Genomic DNA, 12244 nt, shown 5'->3' with positions numbered 1-12244 from the left:
AATATAATCCTATCAATAATAAAAAGGACCATGACGGCAATGATGATGATAATGAAAATGAAAGAAGAGTATTTCGTGAACAAAACAAAATTTTTTTTTATTAATTTAAAAGTTCCTTTCTTTTCAACATTGCTTCAAAACTTAAAAAACCCCATGTTTTCCAATAAAAAATAATGGTAGTCACCGTTATAATGAAAGATTTACCGTGTTTCGCAGCGCTTGTGGGTCTCTTTGGTAATACGATGTAAAAAGCATTGCGTTCCCGTAGAATTTATTCCAAAAAGACAAAGTCTTGGTAATAGATTTGAGGGCTTTTTATAAACAAATATACTAACCATCTTTAAATTTTCTTTTGCGTCATTTATGTATTTGTTGAGCTTTATTTAGCAAGACGTCAAAAGGTTTGCTCCAAAAACATGTAATACTTAAAAGCTTTGGCACAGTTGACTCAATGAAAGAAAAAAATAATATAGAGTTTCACAGATTTAAACTATTGTATAGAAAAGAGCTATTGTGATCAAATATATTCAAATTAATATTTAGCTCTAAACAAAATATTAGTTGAACAAGTAAATACTTACATATCTTTTAACGTATATTGGGAATAAAATAAGTTTTGAGGAATTAAAAAGATAGTCTAACTAACATATGTTAACCAGGCATAAATTGCATCTCATATAACAATATTCACGTTGAAGCGACTTTATTTCCCGCTAAAAATCAGCATATATCATGTCACTAAAGTCCAAACAACATACTTTAATCTTGCTGTAACCATGTCAACCTATGTGCAAACAAAACACAAGAAACGCTAGTTTTTGTTTTATTTTGTAGAAAAGTGCAGTTTTAACGGACGCCGATTGCTGTGTGAAGCATATTGGGAACATGCTCCATCATAAAAAACATGAAAAGTTCGCGATTTTGACACTTGCGAAAAGAAACGCGAAGAAAAGCTAGTAAAGTTTGAAGACGCTGAGTTGGAAGCATTATTGGACCAAAGATTCTAGCCAAACTCAGGTGCAACTTGCAAAAAAACTTGGGAATGACTCAACTAGCGATTTCAAATCGTCTCAAGGCCATGGTTATGGTGCAAAAACAACATATGTATTCCGTATGACTCATGCCAAGGAACGTCATACGTTGTTTTTACACGCACGAAAAACTGCTCCACAGGCCAAAAAACAGTTTTTTGAAAATAACAATTCTTTCCTAATTGCATTAAATGTTTGTTTTATAAATTTGAATCAAAGAACTTTAAGATTTTACAATAGCAATTATAATGATAATAATAGCAACAACAATAACAATTACAATGAAAGTAATAGCAACAACAACAATAATTTTACTATTTATTTTTTTTTACTTGACAAGAACCATTACAAAAGTCAAAATTTGAGCATTATGTTTACTGTAAGTTTTCGAAACTCTCGTTTTTCGTAATAATTTGAACTATTTATGTTTGTAATTCAGATTCATCAGGTGAAAGAGACGTTTGTTAAAAAATTTAAGACATCTTCTAATTAAATAATACAATAGAAATATAGCACACTATAAACATAATGTAAATTTTCAAAAAAACGATATTCAAAAAACAAGATGTTTAATGTTTTGTAATATTCCATCGTAAAAACTCTAAACCAGTTTGTGGAGATGACCATATTTTTTGTTTAGTTAAAGTGTGAACCAAGAGGTAACATAAGCTTAACCACAATCCACCAACAAGCAAGTTTTTTGTTACCACTACTATATTTCTTGGGAAGATGTAGCTACTAAAAAATACAGTTAAATGAAAGAGCGCGTAGGAAAAAGAAACGTAAATGAGGGTAGCGACGGTGAAGTTCAGCATCGGGTATTGTGGCAAGTATACCAATATGTTTTTGGCATCACCCATCATGTAGATATGTATCTGCGACAAGTATGTTTCTAAAGTAATCTTTCCTAACCACGAAAACAAATTCAAGTAATGGGTACGTAAAATAGGATGAATATTCCGTAACATGATATAAATAACAATTGGGATTGGAGAAGTGAATGGGTGCAAATCTAAGTAGAGTTGCTTTGGTTTGAGTAATATAAAATAGAACCAGACTGCAAAAATAGCAAGTAAAAGTGCAGTAATAAAAACCCGAAGAGCTGCGCGTTCTTTTTTTGCGTCTGCATCGATATTATCAAGTTTTTTAAAAAAGCCTTCCAAACGCTCGAAGTTAAAAGCAACGAACATACCAACTAGAGTAGACCAGTGGTCTAACCTGAAAAAATGTAATGTTAACTACCATATGTATGCAAATTGTCTTTAGAAAAAAGTATTGTAAATATAGTATTTTACATAATGTTCATATTTTTTCTTTGATTTTAGGATTGATAAAAAAAAAGTTGAATATTTGTAGAAGTTGAATTTCGGACAACAATATAGAATCCTCATTTAAAAAGTTATTCTAAAATTTAAGAAGAAAAAAAAAGAGAATTAATGCTTTAAAAATTCATTTAAGATTGTTTAAAAAAAGCATTTAAATAACTTTAAATTCTTTAATTCTGACGATTTTTTAGGTGAAATTGAAGTTTTATAGCAAAAATCAAATATAAATCTTACCAAGCACGATACTTCCAGTATCTTAGTGTACCATCTTTGTCATGTAAAGCCCATAAAAATGGTGTAAAGACAAAATCTGCAGCCCCAGGAATGTTAAATAACAGAGCGTTTATTGTAAAGTATATCAAGAATTTTAATAACATAAACTTGGGATTCTAAACACAAAATGGGAAGAAAGAAAAAAAAAAAAAGAGAAAAAGAAACTAAGTAATTTTAAAAATTTCAACAGTTCTAAAAGATCAACATTTTAAATGAACCTTACATCATTATATTTATTCAAAACAACCATCATAGCCCACACTGATAGGAACCAATAGGTATGCATTGCACATATGTAGTAGCGAACAAATTCATGGTTGGACATTGCCATGACACAAAAAACAAGGAAGTTTAATCGAAACAACATTTTCAACAGCCGAAATATTGAATAATCCTTTTGTGTTGAAAAGTATATGTAATTCCCTACATAAAAGCAAATCACTTTGCTTATTTTTTAATGAAGATTAAAGCTTAAATTTATGATAATTAACCCTTAAAGTAAGTTGACTTTATGTCAGGTAAAATGTCAGGTAAAATGTCAGGTAAAATGTCAGGTAAAATGTCTTAAAACTAAATTTTATAATCCTAAATACCAAAAAAATGTCACAAAGCACTAAGGTAATTGTTTTTGATAATCTTTTTAAGCTTAATACTTATAAAAATAATCGTAATTTATTAAAGATATTTAATTTTCAATGCTTTGACACTGAAAAGTTACAAAGGAAATTTTTAAAATATTGAACAAAGAGAGTGGATTTTATCAGATTAAAAAAACAAGAGACTGAAACCAATCAATACTTACCAAAACCTGTCATCCACACATAAGCTCCAACATAACATCGAATGGAGTTGAATGTTTCATTTGCATCAAAGTAATGGTACCAAACAAATTGCACCTTTAGAAGATAAATGTTAAATAAAAGATAAATGTTGATTAAAATAACACAAAATAGTTTTTGTTCAGCATCATATAAACTGGGGTATTTTTTTAACTTTAATTACATACTTCATAATGTACAATAATGCAAGCCTATCGGTTACCTACTCCATTCATTTTCATTGCTTTTGAAGACAAAAACTAAAGTACTTAAATGATAATAACTTTAAAGATAGAACTTTTTAAAGATTTCAAAAAGAAGCTTCTTTCTGTAGAAAGCAACAAATACATTGAAATAAAAACAAAAGTTATTTTAAATAAACCTTGACAGGTGGTGCATATTCCAATATTTAACTATTATGAAATATATACCAACTATTAAGGTTTTAAAATTATTAATATGAACTTTTTATTTATAATTGTAATGCTTATTTTAAATACTTTCAAGCATACTTAGACTTTTCACTTGATAAAATAACCATCAATTAATTAATAGTATTAAAAAAGAATTACTAAAATTCCATAACTTCTAATAAAATAGATGAGCTTGTGCAACAAAATTAAATTATAAACAAAATTGAAAACATATTAAATTACAAATAATTAACAACCTGCATCCATCCTTTCCACTCTTCGGTTTGATCTCTATTTAAAAACTTATCTTTTGTCTTGCGAATTGTAAAAATGAATGCAACAAAGACCAATACAAAAAACAAAAAAAGAAACATATCTCGTGAATACTGCTTGTCAACTTTCGGCCTAGAAAAATGTTTTTAAACAAACATAAATTCACAAACAGTTGTTCCGATGTATAAAATCAAATAAATACAATTTTGAAAATATATTTTCTAAAAGACAAAGAAGAAAAAAAAATTTTTTTATAGCTATTTTCAAAAAACCACCATTTATTCCACCATGATCTTTATAAAAGGGTTGAATTTTAAAAAGGGTTGAAATTTAAAAAGGGTTGAAATTTAAGGGTTATAAAAGGGCTGTTTATTATTTTGTTAGTACTTTCAGGTAGAACAATCGCAAAAGATATCTTTATGTGAACAGTACTTTGAATTTTTTTTTAATTATGGCATTAAATAAAAATGCTTACAAAAAATGAATAAAATTTAGAACTCTTGAGGATCTTTAAATCTTATTCAAATGAACTAAAATTTAGCAATTATCTCCTGTATAGTTAAGTTGACTCAAGCTATGTAGTTAAGTTTTGGAAATTTAAAATTCTTAATATTCTGTAAAAATTCAAAGAATGTGTTCAAAAAAAAAAAAAAAAAAAAAGATTAACTTAAAAAGATTAAAAATTACTCCATACCACATGTGCAAGAAGTCTGAAAGAAAAATATAAAACATAAACCAGCCAAAGATAAACATATTGAGCAGAAACTTTTCAAAAGTTGGCTGTTCTTTATCATGTGATGTGCAAAGCTGAATAAATCCTGATTTCAACTTTTCCAGTAGAGTTCTGTAGTTTCCAGCTACTGAGATTTACAAAACTTTTATTAAAAATTTAATTCCATAAATTAAGAGTTTATTTGACTAGAAATTACACTTACCTTCCTTATTCTGATCTTGAGATACATTTCTGTCTGCATTTTTTGGCTCACTTACTAATAGACATGGTTTATCAACTTTAATTGTCACAAGACCTAGCTCTGCTTTTTTAGGAGAAATATTAAATGCTTCTGCATCCAAATAGTCTTTCCTTTTAGATGGACTAGAATTTGGTGTGCTTTGCTTTCCAGGACTCCTAAACAATCTGTTAATAGGATTTTTTTCTGCAAAATGCTTTGGACTAATTAACTTCAGTGTTATACCATGGCTGGATAAAACTTTAATTGGGGATTTTCCATTGGTACTGGTGTGTTGCGGGTCTGCAGCTTTCTCACTCAAATGTTTTAAAAGTTTGTTTATTTGGATGATAACCCAAAGTGAAATTGTAGTCAGCCAAAATACAAACAGTGCTTTCTGATGGACAGTTAAAGGATGGTTTGCAGGTAATCTATAGAAAACCAGAAAACATTACAAAATATGAAAAAGAATTAACTAATATAAAAACAAAATGTATTAAACATTGGCACATAATCATGCAAATTTTAAAAATAATATAAAGTAATAATTATGTAGAATAAAAACATGAATATTACCTATATTATTAAGCTTAAGTTTTTCCAAATCTAATGTATGTGATTAAACAACTTACAAAACTATTCAAATTCTTTGTTTAAATGTAATTTCCCATCTGAATATTTAATTTTCCATACAGAATTAAAATATTCACAACATTTTATTGATAAAAAAAGTAAAATAAAACTAAACTCAGCATATTAAATGATAAATTTATTTTTTAGTATCTTTTAATAGTATGAGTAAACCACCAAAGTTGATTGTTGTCTAAACATCCAGACCACATATCATTAAAATTTATAAAATCTCAATCTCCCTACTTCATTCTTCTCCCAGTTTTAATATCCTAGATAACAGTAATGGTTTAATCTTTTATCTTTGAGCCACATTAAATTGTAAAGGTCTTACAGATGTGTATATTTTATTCATCTCATACATTCATAAACATAATTACATAGCATTCTAATTATTAAACATTCTAATTATTTAACCCTTTCCAGACCACATAAACATTCTAATTATTTAACCCTTTCCAGACCACTGTTGCCATATGGCAACAAGTCATTTAAAATTTCATAAATTTTGTGCCTATGTAAATTTCCCGCATTAAATAAAAGAAATAGTTTTACTAGTCTATCATAGATGTTTTTCTGCAATTTCATTTAAAAACTTTGTGTTTTAGTTGCATTTTATCTTCATTGTTTATCGTTTTTATCATTATTGTGTTAGTGTTTTTGATAAAAGAAAAATATATTCTCGGTTCTAAAGGTATGTATTATAAATGTATATATTTTTTATTAGTTTTTGTTTCCTAAAAGTGTAAATATTTTCCAAAATGAAAATTATTGCCATTTTGTAACATTGGGAAAATATACTTACATGTTTGAAGATTATATTTTACTTTATTTTTAATTTTTAATATCTATTCTTTAATTTTGTTGTTTAAATTTTTAAATCTTTTGTAAATTTATAATAAAAATTGTTTTACTATATGTTATTGTTTCAATTCAGTAAACTATAATAAATTTTGTTAATATAAAATTGAAGATAAAATCTTTTTACTTAAAGAAAAAATAAAATATTGTGTTTCTTGAATTTTGTCCTTTTTTATCCCAATGTTGCCATATGCCAACAAGTCAAAATATTCTTCAAAAAACAAAAAACTTAAACATATGTTGTCTAGACATAGTTTTATAAGAAATAACTTAAAAAAAGTTTTTATTGAAATTAAATGGGCTAAAAAAAGTTAAACAACACCATGAAGATTCTATAAATACCTGCCATAAGAGTTGAGGAAATTCAAGTAAATATTATGTTCTCGATAATGCAACTTTCCAGGATCAGAGTCAATATTATGAGCATGAATAGTGTGATTAGACATAGTTCAAGTTGATGTCACCATTCTCTATGAATTATTTTCAAAAAACTCCAATTCTTCTGTTTAACTTTTTAAATCTGGAGAGTAAAATATTGTATATTATCATTAGACAAACATCTTATTTAGATTTTTTTGGTTTAAATAGCAGCATTAAAAAAAATACTTTTGTCTCAAAATTTTTATTTAATATATATATATATATATATATATATATATATATATATATATATATATATATATATATATATATATGTATATATATATATATATATATATATATATATATATATATATATATATATATATATATATATATATAAATTTTTACAGATACCTGTATGATGCCTATGTGGTAACTGTGGACTTTTCAGTCCAATCATAACTATTGGACCAATAGCTGTTTACAGAAAAGATAACCTGCTGTCATTTTTAAGCTACTAAAAAGTTGTATTGCTCAACATTTGTTATAAGCTATGTTATTAGAAATTTAAGCTCATTAACTAGTTTAACAGTAACCATCTACATAGGTATTTAGATTGACCATCTTTTGATGAGAGTTTCAATCAAGAAGGTTTAGGATCAATTCCTGTCCAGTATTCCTTTCTTAGTTGTTTAGCTTCAGCTGAATTTAAAAATTCTTATACTTGATCATGATCTTAATGTTGCAATTAAAATTGTAAGTAGTAACTTCATATCTTTCAAACTAATTTTTTTTTTTTTGAAAATTCATTTTAATTCTTGGATATTTTTTTCGGTTTTTTGCGCTCTCGTTCGTGGAGACTAAAAACATCTTGGAATAGTATTTAAAAGAAAAGTTGATAAATACCGAAGTAGCCTTTTTTAATGAATAGAATGTGTTTTTTTAACACACTTTTCTATGTTTTGTGTTTTTAACAAACTTTTCTATTGTTATGATGCTGTTTATATAATATTGTTATCATTATTTACTTTACATTGTATGTGTAAATTTATTTATTATAGTTAACTGTTATAGAAATTTATCAAGTTATAGAATATAAGTATTGTTCATGCTGTGTGTTTTTAAAAGATATTTGGCAATGAAAATAGCCGTTTAGTTTATCACTTAAAAGATACTGATGGAACATGCAATACAATCAGTGGCGTACCTAGGGTAAATAGCGCCTGGGGCAAACACCGATCTCGCGCCCCTCTTCCCCCACATAAAGTGCTTAATTACAATTTTTTAATAAATGATAACACAAACTTTATTTTATATAATATATTTATTTTATATGATATATTATTTCTTAATTTATTTTATATAATTCTCGCTTATTGTATCGCAACCAAGCCTCTTTTGCGCCCCTTTCAGGCTGGCGCCCATGGCACGTGCCCTACCTGCCCTACCCTAGATACGCCACTGAATACAATTACAATTAACTTTAAAACTTTATTTCTTTTTTAAAATCATTTATGCGTGCATACTTTTTTACTGTTTAAATGCTATAATCTCCACCGTATTTAAAAAAAAAAATCCAGTATTGATCTTGGACATCATTTAAAATCTCTATTTATCGAAAATAAAGAATGCGGTATAAAAACCTAATTGTATCTCTGAAAGTATGTATCATATGTCTTCTTGAAATCTTCACTTTTCACCATAGAATTGTCTTATGAGTCTTAAATGTGGGGTACACATAAATGTGAGTTCTGCTTGTTTACATACTCATTTGAAGAAAATACGCTTCGATTGACATCTACAATCATTTTCACCAAAGTTTTTCTCTTTCTTTGTAAATTTTACCGATGTTACTAATTTATTCAGTCTCTTCACATCAGTTTCAAAGAGTACACTAATTTTGTTTGTGCTTTTTTGCAAACATCGGCATTTGGATTTCCGTTTTGAAAGACGTCTTTCAATTCGATGTTTGAAATTGTAAATTGAAATTTAGATTCGATTCTAATAATCGTAAAAAACAGCATTTTCGTTCAATTTCTATTAATCGCGGTAAAAGCGCCAATGTTTACAAATTTATTTAATTTTATTAAAGAAACACTTATGATGATATTTTCTAGATTTGGTAATTACATATTTTATACCAACCAGAATACAACACAAATGCAAAATTATCTTTATTTGCGAGCCTGCAAGATAAATAACCATTTTGAGGAAGAAACAAATTTATTTCAAAGCAATTCTCTGAGTATACAAAAGTACTTGTTCATGGCATGAACTGAAAAAAAATCGATTGAGCAAAATGCAAGTCATTTCATTGTTGATTCGTAAGAAATCAATAAGAGAGTTTAGTCATTTTTTTAAATTCCTAGGAATCCATATCATATACAACTCTTTATATTAACTTTTGTATTAAGAACTTGTAATTGAATTGCGTGAAGAAACTACGTAAAGCGGAGTTGATTGACGTACTTTCCTTGAAACTTTGTAATTATAGTTTAAGCGGTTTATTTTTTATGAGCACATTTGAGGCTCTTTGTATAAATTGAAGGAAAATTTTTTGCAAAGAGAGTTTTTTTAGGAGAAAAGAAAATGTAGTTTTGAAACGTTGTGTTCGCTGCGAGAAAAGCAACAGAACTGAATTACAATTTTGAGAAAAACAAGGTCTTTCACTTCTTGGTATGAATCAACAGTTTTAGAAGATGGCTTCTTGTTATGAATAAACTATAGGTAGAAGATGGCCCGGTCGTATAAAATGCCACAACTTTTTTCCTTTTTTAGCTAATCTAAAATCTTTATGTAATCTCAAACTAGGTGTCCGTGGAGAAGGAAAATTGTGAAAGTAAATTTTAGGTCCCCTACTTAGTTCGCTCCAGCAACAAAAACGTTACTTTTTTTTTTCAATATTTAGTTAATTTTTCAATAATTTTTTAAAATCTTTGTTAGGTCTGCTTCTATTAATGGCTATTACTAACATTTCCCGTAATAAAGATAAAAGAATTTGCATTTTTAAATGATACACAACTAAAAGTAAAAAATATAAACAAAAAAATACCTCCAGAAAACTTCAGCTAAAGCGATTTTTGTTTTGCTACAATCTACAAGCTAATGAACGAATTTCACGAATGACGGATGAAAAAGTTTCAAGGCAGCTTTTCACTTAGCAAGTTTAAAAAATGTTCGTTGCAACGTTCGGAGAAGTTTTTTGGGGGCAAAAACTACGTTTGCGTTCCTCGCGTGCTTAATCTCACACTCTGCATAAAGCTGCGAAATTCTAATGCTCACCTAATGTATAAAACCAAGTAATTAGAAATCGAATAATTAAGTTGCTGTTTTGTTATAAATTAAAAAGGTTTATTTTAGTCTTCCCAGTTAACGTTAATGTGATCTAGCTGAACCGTTAACGATTTAGCAAAATAACGTTTGGGAACGATACTGTTGTTGACGGAAATCCTCTGTTATAAATGTTTCTAAATGATAATTCTATTATTAAAGGATAATGAGACTATATTAGATTAAAATAACAAACAAAACCATTTAACAAATCAATAACGGGTGGGTTGGCGCTCTAAATAATTTTATGAAAAATCAGAGTTAGTTACTTCAAAGATTTTGTTAATGTTCAGAAATCAAATAAGTACCTATAATAAGTGAGTTAAATTTTCCGAGCAAAATATTTGAGACAATATCTTTCAAACTAATTATTTTAAGAATTTTTTATTTTTTAGAATAAAATTACTTTTTTAAATTCAATTATCTAGGTTCTTTTTCAAAGTAAAAATTTAGTCAAATAAAACGTATGTTGTCAAAATCTACATTTTGACAACATAAGTTTTATGATTCTTGATGCAAACTATGTAACATAGGGCTCTTTAAGGGTGCAGTTGAGAGATGAACGTGTATCTGGAATTGAGAGTTGGAAGAGATCTCGACCTAGTGTTACTTCAATAGCGCTTTAGCTCCTAGTCCGCAAGCTGAAAGGTTGCCTATATGATAAATGTATACAGTATTTGGAAATCGCCTGTATAGCAAAAGATTAAAATCTTGAAACTATTAATACATCTTTATTTAGTTCTTCGTATTGTTTTCTATGTTCGAGCCTGGGTGGAACGTTCTTATATGTGTAAAGCTGGACCTTTGTTATAAATTTCTTTAGTTTTTTCCTCATGCTTTAACACATTTTTGCTATTGAAGTAAAATTCTGCGTATTTATTTCCTTAAGTCACCATACCCTCAAACATGATGAGGATGAGGTCACGGGGGTATTTAGAATCTATAAATTAATCAGATGTTTAGTTAATTTATTTAAACCTCCTGCTATATCTATGATATTAGGTTAGTGCAAAATATTGCCAAAAAGTGAATAATATCTGGTGCATTAGATGTTTATGATGTTTTTCATGGAGTTTTTTGATGATGAATTTTTCGAGTAGATAGCAACTTTTCTATTCTATGATCGAACACGTGCAATAGGCAAGAACGTTAAAAGAGAATGACGTGTATACTCTTCAAAGGAAATGAATGCCGTTTTTTTTTTTTTTTACTAGGCAGAACACATAAATTTATTTCGGATTTTGTGAATGGAAGAGTGCTTTACATCGAATCAAAACCCGTTATGCATAAGTATAAACATTGTTTAGTAAACGCCACACCTATCGTAGAATCGACTTCTCATCTTATTGTACCAGGCAATAAGATGAGAAGTCGATTCTACGATAGGTGTGGCGCATGCTCAATATTGAGCATGCGCAGTGATTAATTTTCAAAATTAAATTAAAACTGCGCACGCTCACGTGATTAATTTTCCCTTCCCTTTCACTTTCCCGTAGCAAAAACGGATGAGTGGAAACTCACCTTAAGAAATGTATTAAGAAAACTGGGGCCAATGCTATAAACAATTCGAAGTTTTTTTCGAGAAAAAAAATCTTTCGTAAAAACGCAATTTTTCACGTACGAAAAAAAGTTCGTAATCTCGAAGAATTTATCGCTGTTTGTATTTTTTTCGGCCATTGCTATAAAGCATAAAACGTATACGTCACTAAAATTCACGAACTTTTTTATCCGTAATACATAGTAGTTATATAATAGTAATTTTTATTGTAATTTTTATTTATTAGGCCTAATTAATGAATTTTATTAGTCATTAAGTATGCTGTGCTGCCTATTCTACTTTTATGAATATTTTTACATTCTAGTATTTGGTGTTTAAAAAAGCTGTGTAAAATTAAAGTAGGAACATGAATTTAATTTTTTCGGGCGAAGACTTAGATTTCGAAGTTGCAGAAAATTAGCTTCGCCACCGATTGCCTC

The 12244-nt window shown here is 28.1% G+C and overlaps 1 protein-coding gene and 1 long non-coding RNA gene across 4 annotated transcripts; one reads left to right on the top strand and one right to left on the bottom strand.

The window, feature by feature from the left end:
- Positions 1-1288: 1288 nt before the first annotated feature.
- Positions 1289-1812, top strand: LOC149883682 (uncharacterized). Its single transcript, XR_016455718.1, has 2 exons — positions 1289-1410; positions 1672-1812. It is a non-coding gene; the product is annotated as an uncharacterized LOC149883682 (long non-coding RNA).
- Positions 1492-10396, bottom strand: LOC145185467 (uncharacterized). 3 transcript variants are annotated; one of them, XM_090098053.1, is made up of 9 exons: positions 9990-10396; positions 6917-7094; positions 5069-5514; positions 4828-4993; positions 4118-4265; positions 3432-3525; positions 2853-3052; positions 2591-2745; positions 1492-2249 (listed from the first exon to the last, which is right to left on the bottom strand). In XM_090098053.1, exons 2-9 carry the CDS (start codon positions 7018-7020, stop codon positions 1601-1603), a joined length of 1962 nt encoding a protein of 653 aa, XP_089954179.1. In that variant the 5' UTR covers positions 7021-7094; positions 9990-10396; the 3' UTR covers positions 1492-1600. The 3 variants fall into 3 exon arrangements, with proteins under 3 accessions (XP_089954179.1, XP_089954181.1, XP_089954180.1); XM_090098055.1 differs by having other exon boundaries at positions 4828-4990; positions 9990-10221; XM_090098054.1 differs by lacking the exon at positions 9990-10396 and adding an exon at positions 7352-7777.
- Positions 10397-12244: the final 1848 nt, after the last annotated feature.

This window comes from Hydra viridissima, unplaced genomic scaffold (assembly GCF_058129835.1).
Source record: "Hydra viridissima isolate aposymbiotic clone 2 unplaced genomic scaffold, HvirCarnegie_v1 scaffold_9, whole genome shotgun sequence".
In the NCBI taxonomy this organism is placed as follows: Eukaryota; Metazoa; Cnidaria; class Hydrozoa; order Anthoathecata; family Hydridae; genus Hydra; species Hydra viridissima.
This window is presented reverse-complemented; position numbering and strand designations above follow the sequence as displayed.

Excerpts from the sequence above, each read along its gene's own strand:
- LOC145185467 (XM_090098053.1), bottom strand. The coding sequence starts at position 7,020 with ATGTCTAATCACACTATTCATGCTCATAATATTGACTCTGATCCTGGA. Across the intron at positions 3,053-3,431 it reads TGTGTGGATGACAGGTTTTG|GGAATTACATATACTTTTCA; the intron begins GTAAGTATTGAT and ends GCTTTTATGTAG. Across the intron at positions 2,250-2,590 it reads TACTGGAAGTATCGTGCTTG|GTTAGACCACTGGTCTACTC; the intron begins GTAAGATTTATA and ends ACATTTTTTCAG.